The sequence below is a fragment of the Sceloporus occidentalis genome, unplaced genomic scaffold (assembly GCF_023333645.1).
Source record: "Sceloporus occidentalis isolate IW3139 unplaced genomic scaffold, rSceOcc1.0.p SCAF_4, whole genome shotgun sequence".
Lineage (NCBI taxonomy): Eukaryota > Metazoa > Chordata > Lepidosauria > Squamata > Phrynosomatidae > Sceloporus > Sceloporus occidentalis.
In genome coordinates, this window is record NW_028316984.1 from 104,986,811 (window position 1) to 105,000,975 (window position 14,165).

The following is a 14,165-nucleotide window of genomic DNA, read 5'->3' on the forward strand; positions in this document are numbered from 1 at the left end:
TGGAAGCAGTCTCCATTGCTGATGAGGCATGCTGCTTCTTGAACTGAATACTAATAGTATCTTATACGGTATTTCAGTGATTTCCAAAGTGGGTCATATGCACCTCCCAGGGGCAATGGAAAGGTCCAGGGGGGTAGTGAGAGGGAAAAGAGGCAGCAGGGGGATGGTGAGGGGGAAAGGGAGGACAATGGGCCTTCAGTCAAAGTACTGGTGTGCAAAAAAACCAAGAGAAACCAGTGGCCTTTAAAACCATGGTGGGATGGGGCTTGCATAAAACTTCTTTTCAGGGTCCCTTAAACCACTGCACAGCTTTGCTGATTGCTTTGCGTGATGGTGTCTCCCATTCTTCAACTCTCTACATGAGCTCAATCCCTTAGCCACGTCTTTCACTAGTAGAGGTGGTAGTGATTGGAAAACTCTTGTGAGGCTTGGGTGCAGGGCATCACTTCTGTGGCTTGGAGCAGTGCCATTTTAGGATAGACTGACTGGAGCAAGGAGCTTGTGCTGGCAGGGGAAAAATGAGAGCAAAAAGGAGCTTACAAATTTGAGACCTTGCTTAAACTAGGACTTGGTTGGCAGGTTGGAGCTGCACGGATGCGCCTACTTTTTCTTTCATCATAAAGGCTGAGCGAAGAGGTAGCAGAAGAAACAATGTTTCTGTTTGTGTGCAGGGGGGAACACATGAAGCTGTGTAGGGATAGCACATCTCTGGTGAAGGAGCAGGAGGAGTATCGAGGGTCAATTCTTGGAAAGAGTCCTTTGCCTTGGAGTGGCTTCTGTAGTTAAAACCTCTCCCTTTTCCCATCCATGCCAGTCTCCAGAGCATGTAGCCTCTTTAAACTCTCTATACACATACCAGTTGTGCCACTCTCCACCCTGAGGAAGGATTAAGACTCCTTCCTTGCTGGAGAGAAGTTTCCAGTCACTCTGGGAGCCTTTCACCTGCACTGGCCCTTGCCGCAAAGCTGGTATGGGCAAGGAGCTTCTTGATCACTGCTCAGCCAGTTGCTTGCTTGCTGCTCCCAGGGTGACCAGGTGCAAAGAAAGTAGCAACTGGTTGTTCTGAATTTGCTGTAGAACAGTACACCTAATATCAAGAAATACATGCTGGGGTGGTGGTGGTAGGTTTGTCATTCAAGAGGAAAGGGGGCAGTAGCCTGAAAAGGTTTGGGTACCTTTGCTGTATATCCTAATTTGGTCAGTCAAATTCATTCATGTGTAGGTTGCAGTTGATCTGATTGCATGAGGGCAGTGATTTTTCCTAAATCCTCATAGCATGTCTATATGGTGAGGAGAATGAAAAATATGGCTGCCTCACAGGGAATACTACTGATAGACATGGCAGGCAGGTATGTGCATGTTTCTTTCTTCCGTGTGTGAAGCTTTGCAGAACAATTTTGTAATAGATCTGAATGGAAGAGTCCCCAAAATGCAACAGCAATCTTGTGACTATGACCCCTCATAATAATACAACTTGTCAAATACTGCAAAAACAGAGGAAGGCCACCTGCTAGATGGATGGACTCAATTAAAGAGGCCACGGGCCTGAGTCTGCAGGACCTGAGCAGAGCTGTGGAGGACAGCGGGTCTTGGAGAAGTCCCATCCAAAGAGTCGCCATGAGTTGAGGTCAATTTACAACCACCACCACCCACCCACCCACCCCGGTAGTGACAAATCTCAATAATTTATCTTTATATTGGGCACAAGGTGGATGACAATTCAGACAATGAACACAGTAGGCATGTATTTAGAAAAAAATATCAAGTAACACATTTTTTCTCACTGTTCGTTTGGGTTACAAACTGGAAACTTTATCTAGCCATATTCAGTGGATTGTTCTGCTTTTCCAGCTGTAACCCATTCACAGATTACTCTGAATCATTTTCCTGTGAGCAGTAATGACAATCTATGCACAAAAAACAATGAGTTCTTGGCTCAACAGGAAATCTGTTACCCCACTTCACATCTCCCACGTAAATCTCATTGACCACTCAATTCCTTAAAATACTTCCTCTTGTGCTCCTGACTGCAAATGAATTATTTATTCAGCTCAACTAGTGGAGAGAGCAAGTTAGCCTTTAACAAAGTCTGCATTGTTGAACCAAGGGAGTGTGGAAAAATGCCCAGGCTGGCAGTTCAGCAGAGCAGCAAACTTAGTAGAGTACTGAATTGCTGATATCTCTGATTAAAAATAAGCTAAGTTAAATCAAAAGATACCATGCAAGTTCATGTTTTTAACAAACTATTGTTAGAGGATCACACTCAAGACTGGGTAACAGACTTATCCACGTATTATTTTAGCTTAGTCTTGAAGGCAAAAAAGAAGCAGGGCTACTAACTGCTATGCCATAGTCACATGAACAATTTTGTACAGTTGCCCATAACACTGTAAGTAATGTTTGGGGAGCTCTGTATACAGCTTGAAATGGCGACAGCCAATTCTAGCACATATATTCTTCCTCAAGCCATTTGTACAGCTGGCTCAGTTCTGCTATGTCCTGTCCTGTTTTGTTTTGTTTTTTGAGGTGACTACATATTCAGAGGAGGCCACTACACACTGATTGTATTAAAGAAAAGGAAATAAAGATCAGAAAAGAAATGATTGCCAAGAGTAATTTTCTGTTTAGTTTCTGGCTTCTTGTGAAAACTTCTAAAAACTTCTTTTTTAATTTCAGTATGGTAGCACTGGTAATGTTGCCCTTTTATGTCTTTGTCTAATCACTTTGCTTTGCTTTGATTAGGTTCAAGGAAATTTTGACAAAGTGGAATTCAATAAAATGTGTTGGACACTGTGCGCCAAAAAGAACTTCACCAAAAATACCTTGCTCCTTACTGATGATGATGATGCTTTTAAAGTGTGGGTCATCTTCAATTTCCTGTCTGAGGACAAATATCCACTGGTCATTGTACCAGAAGAGGTAGGAAATCATTATTTCAGATGTTCTTTATTCAAATATTCTTCTTCCAGGTGTCTCTAAACTGGCTGTATCTTTCTGGCTTCAGTTGTTCTCTTTAACTTGATTGTAGAGGAATAATATTGAATAGGCATGCCTATAAAGGTGAAATGTAAGACTCCCATCTCTACTTCCCAGGCCTTTCTAATTTTTTTAAAAAAACAAAAACAAATAATGAATGTGATCAAAGAGCTACTTAATACCAGGAAGTTGCTCTGGTACAGCTGACCCCATGTCCATGTCATTTTAAAAATTTGCTTAATTTTCATGCATTAATGGTCTTTGATCCCTCCCCCAACAAAACAAAATCTAAGTCCCCATTGTTACAATTTCATGGTTCTTTGGATCCTGATCACTGTTATGGTGACATATTTTTGAGTGTAAGCCTGTTGCCAGATGGGATTCTTAGTTCTTTTTATAAGTTGTGCTTTATAAATAAAGTACATTGGTGATCGTTTGCTTATGCTGATCATAAGTTAAGTCCCTATCAGTAGGTGGAGAACTCCAAAGAGCACATATTGCATCCGTCATCTCCTCCTCCACATTCCTTTCTTTGGGAGTGCATAGTCTTAAAATACCCAAAGACACAATTTATGCCCTAAGTAGTCTACTAATACTCTTGTGGCACATTTTGTACTGATAGTGTAAGTGGTTAATTCATAGTGCTTCTCAAACACTTCCCCTTTGGACCTTGGAATTTGGGCAGTATTGGAAAGCAGAGGTCCTTAAAACATACAGGAAAGTGTTGCCTCTAGCTATTGGTCATTGATTAGTGGCCCAAACCATATGTATGTACATGACTTGCTAGTAAACAGGGCTCTCATTTCTCCATAGATATTGAGGTTTGTTGAAATAAGTTGAACATGGTCATCTCTCAGATGGAAATGCCTGTGTGCTTGTCTATAAATGTGAAATTGATTTTAGATGTTGGTGTATCTTTCCATGTAGAAGCTGGCTGATATTTTATGGTGTGAAAAATGTTGTGTTATTCTTTAAAAAAGTGTTTGTATGTGTGCAGTTGGGCAAGTGGAAGATTGGCTTGTTTCCAAACTTTGTCATGAGAAAGAATGAGTGAACTGACTTGTTACCCACTCTATTGAATGGCTATTGAAGTTTACTAGAGCAGCCTCTACCCATGTAGCTAAAATGGGCATAGTAGGCTGCAGCCCTCTGTAGTTCCAGTTGCAGTTCCAGATGGCAGGGATGTGTACTGTGCTGGCTGAGGTCTGAAATACTCTTATTGCTCCCCAAACAGGAGAAGGGGAGGCAGTGATAGTCCCCTATACAGTTCCTAGAATGAATAGTTATTTTAAGACAATCTGTCTGAGGTTAAAAATTTCAGACTCCACAAAAACGGTCTTCCTTCCTCCTTGCTCTTTCTCACTCTGTGAGAAAGCTGTGTGTTTTTTCCACTTATTACAAAAGAGAGATTCTGGAGATTAAGGCAGGCAGAACATGCATTCAGATGTTCCTCCTTCCACACACATTCACACATTATGTAAGTGTTATGCAGACTAGCTTTGCCTTCTGATGATGATGGGCCCAGCATCCATGCCACTTTCCCACCTGCTCATTTGGGACATGTGGGAAGAGGACCTGTGTACATATCTACCTTAGTACATAGTATTCTTCCACACCTGATATAGGTAATTCCTTTTTGTGTAGAGGAGCTCTTGAGCTTCTTCTCAGACACATTGAACATACAGCTGTGGGGACGCAGCATGCATATCATCTGCAAAGGAGGGCATGCCTTACACTCTCCCTTCATATGTAGGAAATTTCCCTCTTCCTCCTCCATTCTTCTAACCTACAAGACAGTTATAGGGAAAAAATTGTTACTCAGACAATACGTGCAGAACATCTTTTCTGTAATTTATTCTGAGGAATATCTCTGTTTATGTTCCAGAAATCAGAAAATAGAAGTATGATGAGGATGGGGATATTAAGGGATTCTTTCACTTGCCCGCCCCTAATTTTGATTGACTTTAACATCAATAGAAAACGGTTGAAAACCAAGAACAGAATCAACCAAGTAATCTGAAAATCTAAATCAACCACATCGATGAAATAAACAACTCTGTATAAATTCATGTGACAGTACATTATTCCATAAATCTAAATGAGTAGTTGCAGGAACAAATGTATTCTGTTTGTGTTGACATAGGAAATAAAAGGAAGCAAAATTGCTAAAAAAAAGCTTACTGTTCTGTTATTTCTATCACTTTTTTACTTGGGGGCAAAACAGACTACTGCTTTATGCTGCCTGTTTTGATGCTGAATGCTCTGAAGCTGCCTGATAGCTGGCTTTATGCCGCCTGGCTGCCCACACATGCTGCACACTGCTATAGCACTTAAAAGCTGGCATCCGCCAACAACAGGGTGGAAAACCTGGCTTTTTGCCAGCACAAAAATGAGCGGCTATTTGCTGCTTCTTTTTGGGTCAGCGAAAAGGCAGATTGGAGCCACAGTGTGCACTTGCCGCGGCCCCAATCTGGCTCTCTCAGGGGCAGCCTCAAGCCCCTTGGTTGATTCATTTTTCCATTAATGTCCCATTCCACAATTTATTTTTCCTTTCGTCTACTGAAAACCCTGCTACACAACAGTTTTAGCAGTTATCACCTGAGTTGCTCTCACTTGTTTTTCATAGTCTCTAAAAAAAAGAAAAAGAAGTCAAGAAAGAGCTGCAGTGGCTTGGATGGGACCCACCCAACCTGGATGTCTTTCAAAAGGAAACTTGACAAGTGTGAGCTATCAGTAGCTGCCAGTCACAGTAGATATATATATTCCCTCCAGAACCACTCATGGAGTTCCACTCATGGAATTTTCAGATTTTTCCTCACTTCCTGTCTCCATTATTCCCCCTCTCCTGTTGTTGTTGTTGTGTACCTTGACATAATTTCTGTTTATAGTGACCTTAAGGGAAACCTATTGTGAGGTTTTTTGGCAAGATTTGATCAGAGGGAGCTTACCACTGCTTTCTTCTAAAGCTGTGATTTCTCCAAGGTCACCCAGTGGGTTTCCATGGCTGAGGGAGGATTTGTATCCTGGTCTCTCAGAGTCCTTGTCCCACATCCATGTTAGATTCCCTTCCCCGCATTCTGAAAACCCAAACTACAGTCCTGAGCAGTTTCTCACCTTCCAAAAATGGTTGGGGGGCTCAGGGGTTGCAGACAGGAGAGGAACCCCCTGGTTTATTTGGCATCTGCTGGATTGTGCCCAGAGGGAGCATGCCTATATATATAGTATGAGATGCCAGGCAATATGATCAGGAAGGTACTGTTGTACTCATGACCTGTTGGTGGGCTTCCCTCAGGTATTGTGAACAGAATGCTGGATCTTGGGTTAGATCTAGCAGAGTTTTTTAAAAAAGCTTTTTATGTGTCTTGTCAGCTGAGGACAGTTGAATCATTTTAATCTTCCCAGCATATTTAGCTTGGATGAATAGCCCTACCTTGAAATTGTTTTCTTGCCTTGTTAATTCAAAGGGTTTTTAGTACAGCACTTTTTACTCTTTAGGGCAATTCTTGATTATTCTACAATGGAAGTGGACGGCCTTTGATCATCTGAACAGCACCCTTGTAGCTGGGTTACCCACCCCCAGAATTGATAACTGTAGTATGGGAGAATAGCACTCCTGTCTCTCATTTTTAAGTAGATGTTTTGCTGTTCTATTTGTTCAGATTCTGTCTTTTTTCTGTACAGATTGAATACCTGCTTAAGAAGCTAACCGAAGCCATGGGATTAGGCTGGCATCAAGAACAGTTTGAACATTACAAGGTTATCTTGGATGCTAATGGGAAAGGTCTTTCTGCCTGGGAACTGATTGAGCTTATTGGAAGCGGCCAATTTAGCAAAGGGATAGATAGACAAACAGTATCTATGGCAATTAATGAAGTCTTCAATGAACTTATATTGGATGTGTTGAAACAGGTAAGATATGCACACAATTGCTAAAAATACTAGCATAAGTTATTTTTAGTGAGTGATAAAGTACAATCTATACATTTTCTTCTTAAAGTCTTTCAAAGAAAAACTCATTTTATACCAAGAAATGTGTGGCCTGCAATGTGTATAAAAACCAGACAGATTAACCAGCCTGCAAATCAGTCTGACTACATATATTTTCCTTCTTTACATAACTTTTAATCTTTTTTATTGTCATGAGAGAGAGGGAGGGAGATTAAGGCCCCAATCACCAGAGATTCTTGACTATCTTCCGTGTGGTTTCTTAGACCAAAATGTTGAAGTTCATCTTTTCATTCTTAGTGGCTAAAAGCTTGCTTGTTAGCTGTGTGTGTGTGTGTGTGTGTGAAATGAAAGTTCAAATTCCTGGACATTGGATTCTCTGCCACAGTATTATTTGTTACCATCACAGAATGCACCACAAAATTGCCATACCTCCACATTCTTCAATAGCATCTCTAAATGGTGCTTGAAAAAAAATGAATTTTTCATATGCGACACTTTTCTTCTAAGAAATATTGGAGGAGCTTGATAAGGATTGTCAGTTTGGAGGCTTATTCATTAATAAAGAATTTCAGATAGAGTAGGGCATATTAACAAAATTTTAGGGGCTAAAGAAAAAAACCCTGCAGATGGTGGAATAGTTATCCAAATGTTACCAGGGTTGTTTATGTGGGTGCTCCTGCAGTTCACCCTTGTGAGACTGGCCCAGTTGACATCATGGTGATATTTCAATTGCCATGATTGGTAACATATTTCTGATGTTTTAATTTGTGCAAAATAAATATTTTTAAAATATTTGGAGTGTTAAAAACTAATTGATAAGTTGGGCAGAATTTCCTTTGGATCCTCTTGGCTGGAGAGTTAAATTCAACAGAAATTGCACAGTCTATTTTTAAAGTCCACAGTTTCTTAGTGTGGAGTTGTAAGTTTGAATATGACTTGAAACATGCAGCCCTGTGGGGGAATAAAGAGGAAGCAAGAGTCTTCTCACAGAGTCCAGGTGCATGGGTGGAGGCTGTGACTGAGCGAGTGGAAGGGAGCAGAATTTGCTTAAGTGAGAGTCTGCTAATAGATTAGCTTTGTTGAAATGACAAATTTCTGCACAATTGGTCTTAAGTTGTCAGATGATGCATTAGCATGCCCAGAGGAAGTTATGAACTTTGCCTACTGTTGATCACTTGCTTTGAAATAATTCATTGTCATTTGGTTAGTTCATTCAAGGCAGGCTTCCAATTGTATAACAACAATGGTCACAGCATTGAATGCAACCTAATGGATTATCAAATCTCTTCATACATTGAAGCTAGGATATTTTTTGCAGAAATCATCATTCTAAAATTTTATTTATGTATTTATTTAGGCTATTTATACTTCACCTTTCAGCCAGAAAGGCTCCCAGAATGGCTTACAAATTGTTAATTTGACAGTTCTCTGCTCAATTAGTTTACAATCTAAATAAAATAGCACATACAAAGAAAGGGGAATGGCAATGGGGAAGGGGTTCAAGCCCAGCAGGTACTGCTTGTTCTTCTCACCCTTAGAGGAAGGTGGGAGGGAGGGAGGGAGGGCCCTTCATCAACTGTTGGCCTAGGCATATTGGATCTGTGCCTGTCTGCTCTTCTCTTCCTCTGAGGTATCCTGTCGTTCATTCTCATCCTTTCACTGTTGTCTGGGAGTGGAGGAGAGGGTTCCATCTGGAAAATTGTCACATTGCAAAAACAGTTATTCTGTTGTAAAAATTTAACTGAAATCTACTTTTTTCTAACTTCAGTTCATTTATTTATGAAGATTTGCCATTATGTTGATTGTGTTTCGTTCCAACAGATTCTTCCTGCCATCCTCTCCCATTAGAATGACATCTTGAGATTGTGTGTATGTGCCCTTCAAGTCACCTGTCAGTTTACAACAGCTCTAGTTCTTTCCTCTGAAATACAGCCTACAGCACCTGAGACTACGTGCCTATAAATCCTACTGCAACAAGCAAGCAGATTGGATCAGTTAGATTTATTCTAAATAAAATGCAGGTTGTCTCCAGAATTACTGTAGTGCAGAATAAGTCTTATACTGTAGCCTTAATAGCAGTACTGACAATCAGATATTGGAAAGAAATGGAAGGATGTTTTGTCGATTATGAGTTTCTCCATGCTCTCTTATGAATTTGGTTATGTTTTAATGGTTCATTAAAAGTCAATTTAGTTTTGTTGTTAAGTTGCTGAAGAGGAGTAACTTACACTGTATATACGCGACTATAAGTTGATGGCAAATTTTGGGACAAAATTATGGATTTTTCTATGACCTGTGGATAAGTCAAGGGTGAAACCTAGGGGAATATAGCAAAGGATCTAAAGGATGAAGCAAAGCAAAACAATGTCAAAGAATTTAGCAAATTCTAGTAGACATAACTCTTGGTGCTTACTCTTAAGGCTGGATGGATGAGAGAGTAGATGGGGTCACTGCTTCCAGCATAGATTATACTCTTGCTTTTCACCAGGGGATGGTTCCTTCTTTTAAATAAGACTTCACGGCCCATGGATAAGTTGACTCAGGTTTTTTTGGGTCAATTTTTTTACCTAAATTTCTAGACTTATACATGAGTATATACAGTAGTTCTTGTTTTTAATAAATGAATAGTGGAACACAGGAATTGTTGAATGACTGCATCTACAGCAAAACTACCTGAAAACGATTCTGAGATACTATTCTCTGCATGCAGTGCCGTGTATGACCAAAGGGAAAGAAGGGTGCTGAAGACCAGCTTCTGGCCAGAGAGGCCAATTTGCTCTTTTAATTTTCTCATTTAGCACTGTTTTGAGTAAATCTTTGTTTGTGCAATCAGAGGTTCATTTTTATGGTTGCTAAAAGGCTAAAAAAGGCCTAAATCCAGTTGCTAGTCCTAATTGAAGAGATGTATTTGATCAGTTGCTGAATAGTGATGAGTCAGCACTGAAGTTAATTCCTTTGATTCATTGGGTCTGTTTTAATTGGGACTAGTAGTTGTGTTCAAGACAGTCTTGAAATCTGATTGAAGAAAATGGAATGTTTAGTTCGGCTTCTCCTGGATTTGGTTTGTTTTTCAAATTTTATGTGTCTCAATTTGGTCTGTAGGATGTTGGTCAAATATTGGCCTGTTACAGACTGCCAAAATAAAGCTGCTTCGGGTCTCTTTGGAGGTATACTGTTTAAATGATGCATGCATCTTAAGAATCCGGAAGCTGCACCAAAGCTGCACTCCAGTGCTTAGGAATGGAGTGTGGCTTTGGCGCGATCTCCGGACTCTTAGGATGCATGTATCATTTAAACAGCATATCTCCAAAGAGACCCGAAGCAGCTTTATTTTGGCAGTCTGTAACAGGCCATTGTCTGAACAAAATTAAGTGCTTAAGGCAAAATAGACCTGCTTGCCACCTATTTAGGCTTTTCCTCCTTCCTACATATAAAAGCAGCTTAATTGCTGTCATTTTTGATTCCTCTTGCAATTCCAGAGATACATTTCCATGCAAGGGAAAGTGTCAGGTTGTGACTTTAAGGTCAGGGGAATAGAGCAGTAGCAATATTTCTATGAGCCTCCTTTGCTTAAGGCTTGTTAATATCCTTTTTAAAGCCAGCAGATTTCATAATTACATGGAATGATCTATCTTTAAATTTGCATTTCTGTCTCTTTCTCTCTCTGATACCATTTTGAACAGTTTTGCCTAAATTGGATAAAAATCAACAGGTACGTACTACTGTCTTTTTAAATATAGAGGAGAGACATTGTGGCACTTACACTTATACTGTAGTTAAAAACCAAATGGCCTTTGGCAAGCAGTCTGCACACCTCAGAGGCTAGATTCTTGCATGTTGTGTGTGTTTCTCTGTTTATCTCTTTCTTGTGGGTACTGCACTATCTCCTACTCAAACTTTTGCATGGGGATGGTGGTGCAGCCACACGTTTGTTGGAATTGTTCATGAAGATTTGAGGACCTATTCTGAGGGAGCTTCATATGCTCAGTCAGTGCATGCATATACTGTACTGTATGGACGGAATCTATCCTTGGTCTTTTCCCAAACACTGCAGGTCTTTTATAAGATGTTACTGTGGTTCATACATAATGCCAAATCATGGTTTCACATTGCGTGAAGCGGCAGCAGAAGCCTCACATTTGTACATTTTCTTCTTGTTTGCAGTTAACTACATCTAATTTTGCTTTCAGGCAATCCATAGTTTGTTTTTTCATTTAAATAATTAAATTCTTATTCATGCTTGCACTGCAAATCAGGGTTTAGTGTAGTATTGACAGGTGAGTGCAAGCCATGGTGTGGTTTTTTGCTTTACCTCAAATGTTCTGAAGCTGAGTAGTTCTTGACTACTCTTTCACATAATATCAAGCCATGATTTATCATTTTCTGAAGCATCCTACTGCTGTAATTCTTGGTTGTCATGTTGCACTAATATTCCTCAATGTTTCCTTTACTTCCACTTTGGTTTGAAGTATGAAACAGGAACACTAGAATAATTGCTGTGAATTTCAGGTGTGTTTGAAGTGTTATTAGTTTTCTGTTCTATTGTATTGCAATTACTTTTGTTCTATTGTATTGAATTACTTTTGTATTCTCACAAGTAGCATGCTAATTGCAATACTGTTGGACCTTTGCTCTCAAAGTGTGTCTGTGTTTGTTTATCTGTTTAACTTCATTGTACAAAATATAATTTCTTCAGACATGGCTGTCAACTGTAGACATAAACTGTAGACATAAAAAAAAAAGACTTGAATAAATTTGTGTGACAGCTCTATATGTTCCTATCTATTTACCACAATTTGTAGATGGCCACTAACCTCGACAGCTTTATTTATTTATTTGTTCCATTTGTGTGCCACTTTTCTCCCAGAGGGAGGCCAAAGGCAGCTCCTAAAGAGAGTCAATTACATACATTCACAATAAAAAGCTGAAAACAATTAAAACCACCACATAAAACTGTATAAAATCATTTTAAAGGTGCATAAAAGTTAGAAAGATAGATATTTGTTGTTGTGTACATTCAAGTTGTTTCCAGTTTATGGTGCCCCTAATGTGAACCTAGCATGTTTGGTTTTTTTTGGCAAGATTTGTTTAGAGGAAGTTTGCTATTGCATTCCCCTAAGGCTGAGCGCATGTCACTAGCCCATGGTCACCCCAGGGGCGTAGCTAGGATTTTAGGAAGGGGGGGGGTCCAGACTAAGTGCCACCATTATAATGGGGCTTGGGCAGCAGCAGGGCAGCAGCACACACCATTCATTTTTCTAATGGAAGGGGGGGTCCGGACCCCAAGAACCCCCCACCCTTGGCTACGTCCCTGGTCACCCAGTGGGTTTCATGGCTGAGCTGGGAATCGAATCCCAGTCTCTAGAACTGTAGTCAATAAAACATTCCAATAAGAAACCCTCCTGCTTACCTATTAAAAGCCTGCTGAAACAAAACAGTTTTATGTGGTGGCTTTAATTGTTTTAAAATTTTTATTGTGAACATTTTTTGCCTTCCAGTGAAAGGAAAGCAGGGAGGGGGCCATCCTATATTCTAGTGGAAGGGAGTTCCAGATGATGGGAGCAGACACTCTCTTGAGAAGGGGCTGGACAAATTCCTGGATGATACAGCTGTCGGTGACTACTAGTCCTATTGGCTGTATATCGTCTACAGCAACATGCCTTTGTATACAAGGTGCTGGGAAACACACATGAGAGAATGCTAGGTTGCTGTCATCCTGTTTGTGGGTTTTCCATAGGCATTTGGTTGGTCATTGTGCAGAGACAATGCTGGATTAGAAAGGGCTTTGATCGTCTTCCTTTTTTTTTTTTACAGTTCGTTCTCTTTGAACACTTATTCTAATGATGAGAGTAGGCAGCCTGATGTTCCCAGATACCATAATCCTTCACCATTGCTAGCTGGAGTTGTAGTCCAAAATATCTGGAAGGTACCAAGTTGCCTGTAGCGAGCCTTCATGTCATTTCCCACTTAAGGTCACCCTAAGCCTAAGGCGACTCTGTCATGGGGGGTGGGTGTTCTTGGCAAGATTTGATCAGAGGGGGTTTGCCTTTGTCTTCCTCTGAGGCTGAGTGAATGTGATTTGCCCAAGGTTACCCAGTGGATTTCCATGGTAGAGCAAGTACAGTATTTGAACCATGGTCTACAGAGTCATAGTTCAACACTCAAACAACTTATGCCATGCTGGGTTATACTAAATACAGATAGGTTATACTATAATGGTCTGTTCTATGTCTGTTGAAGGAAATAAATGGATTCTTTTATTAACTCAAGTTTGGATTTCAGATCAGAATTCTAAGCCAGAAATTCTATTGTTAAGATATTATAAACAATTTATGTTTTACAGGGTTATATGTGGAAGAAAGGCCACAGACGGAAAAACTGGACAGAACGTTGGTTTGTTTTAAAACCCAATATAATATCATATTATGTGAGTGAAGATTTGAAAGACAAAAGAGGAGATATAGCACTGAATGGCAACTGTACTGTAGAGGTAAAAATAAATAAATAAATACATGAAATGTAAAAGTAGACACTGAAATTTTCTTTTCCAAGAAGGCAGAATAACAAGATAATTAATTTTTTCTCCCCTAACAGTTGTTTCAGCCTGTTGTGCTACTACCTTGGTTTTCATTAGTACTGTAACAAAAATACAATCTGTATTTCTATATAATTTTATAGAAAACCTGTAAAAAAAACCTACTTGCTTGGGCTGCTTCATTAATTCCAGTGAGAAAGAGTACATTATAGATCTACTGTTTCCACTGAAACAACCGTGCTCACATCACTAACACCTGATAATTTTTGTGTGTGTATCAAGTGCCAAGCATTATGAATGTGTATGTGTAAAATTGGCAAGCACTGATAGTTTTTATGTAACTTTATGCTTCCATTAATAATCGTTTAGCATAAATATTGAATGCAAAAACATTGATTTTCAAGCCAACATGTTTTAAACCACAAAATTCTTCTTGATCGTAGAGGCCTTTTTCAAACCAGGAAGTAACCTGGCTTGTCCTTGAAGCATAAAATAGACCACTGTACATAAATTGCCCTCCACCACCTAAAGGATTCAGGGCCTTTTGAGTAAAATGCATCCCCGCAACAACATTTTTTGGGGAAAATGCAGGGCTCATGGCATCTGTAAGTGGTCACAATTTCCCAACCTCAGGCTGTCCTTTGGCCAGTTACTAACTCTCAAGTAAAGGTTCCTTACATGTTCATGGGAGGATAAATTTTTGGGG

At 39.9% G+C, this 14,165-nt stretch overlaps 1 protein-coding gene across 1 annotated transcript in view; it reads left to right on the top strand.

Moving 5' to 3' along the window:
• SWAP70 (switching B cell complex subunit SWAP70) overlaps nt 1-14,165 on the top strand; it is a 50,630-nt gene that overhangs the window by 15,902 nt on the left and 20,563 nt on the right. Inside the window, exons 3-5 of the mRNA XM_089521160.1 lie at nt 2,743-2,919; nt 6,658-6,885; nt 13,268-13,414. Of these exons, the coding sequence (XP_089377286.1) occupies nt 2,743-2,919; nt 6,658-6,885; nt 13,268-13,414 (552 nt within the window). The remainder of the gene's footprint in view (nt 1-2,742; nt 2,920-6,657; nt 6,886-13,267; nt 13,415-14,165) is intronic.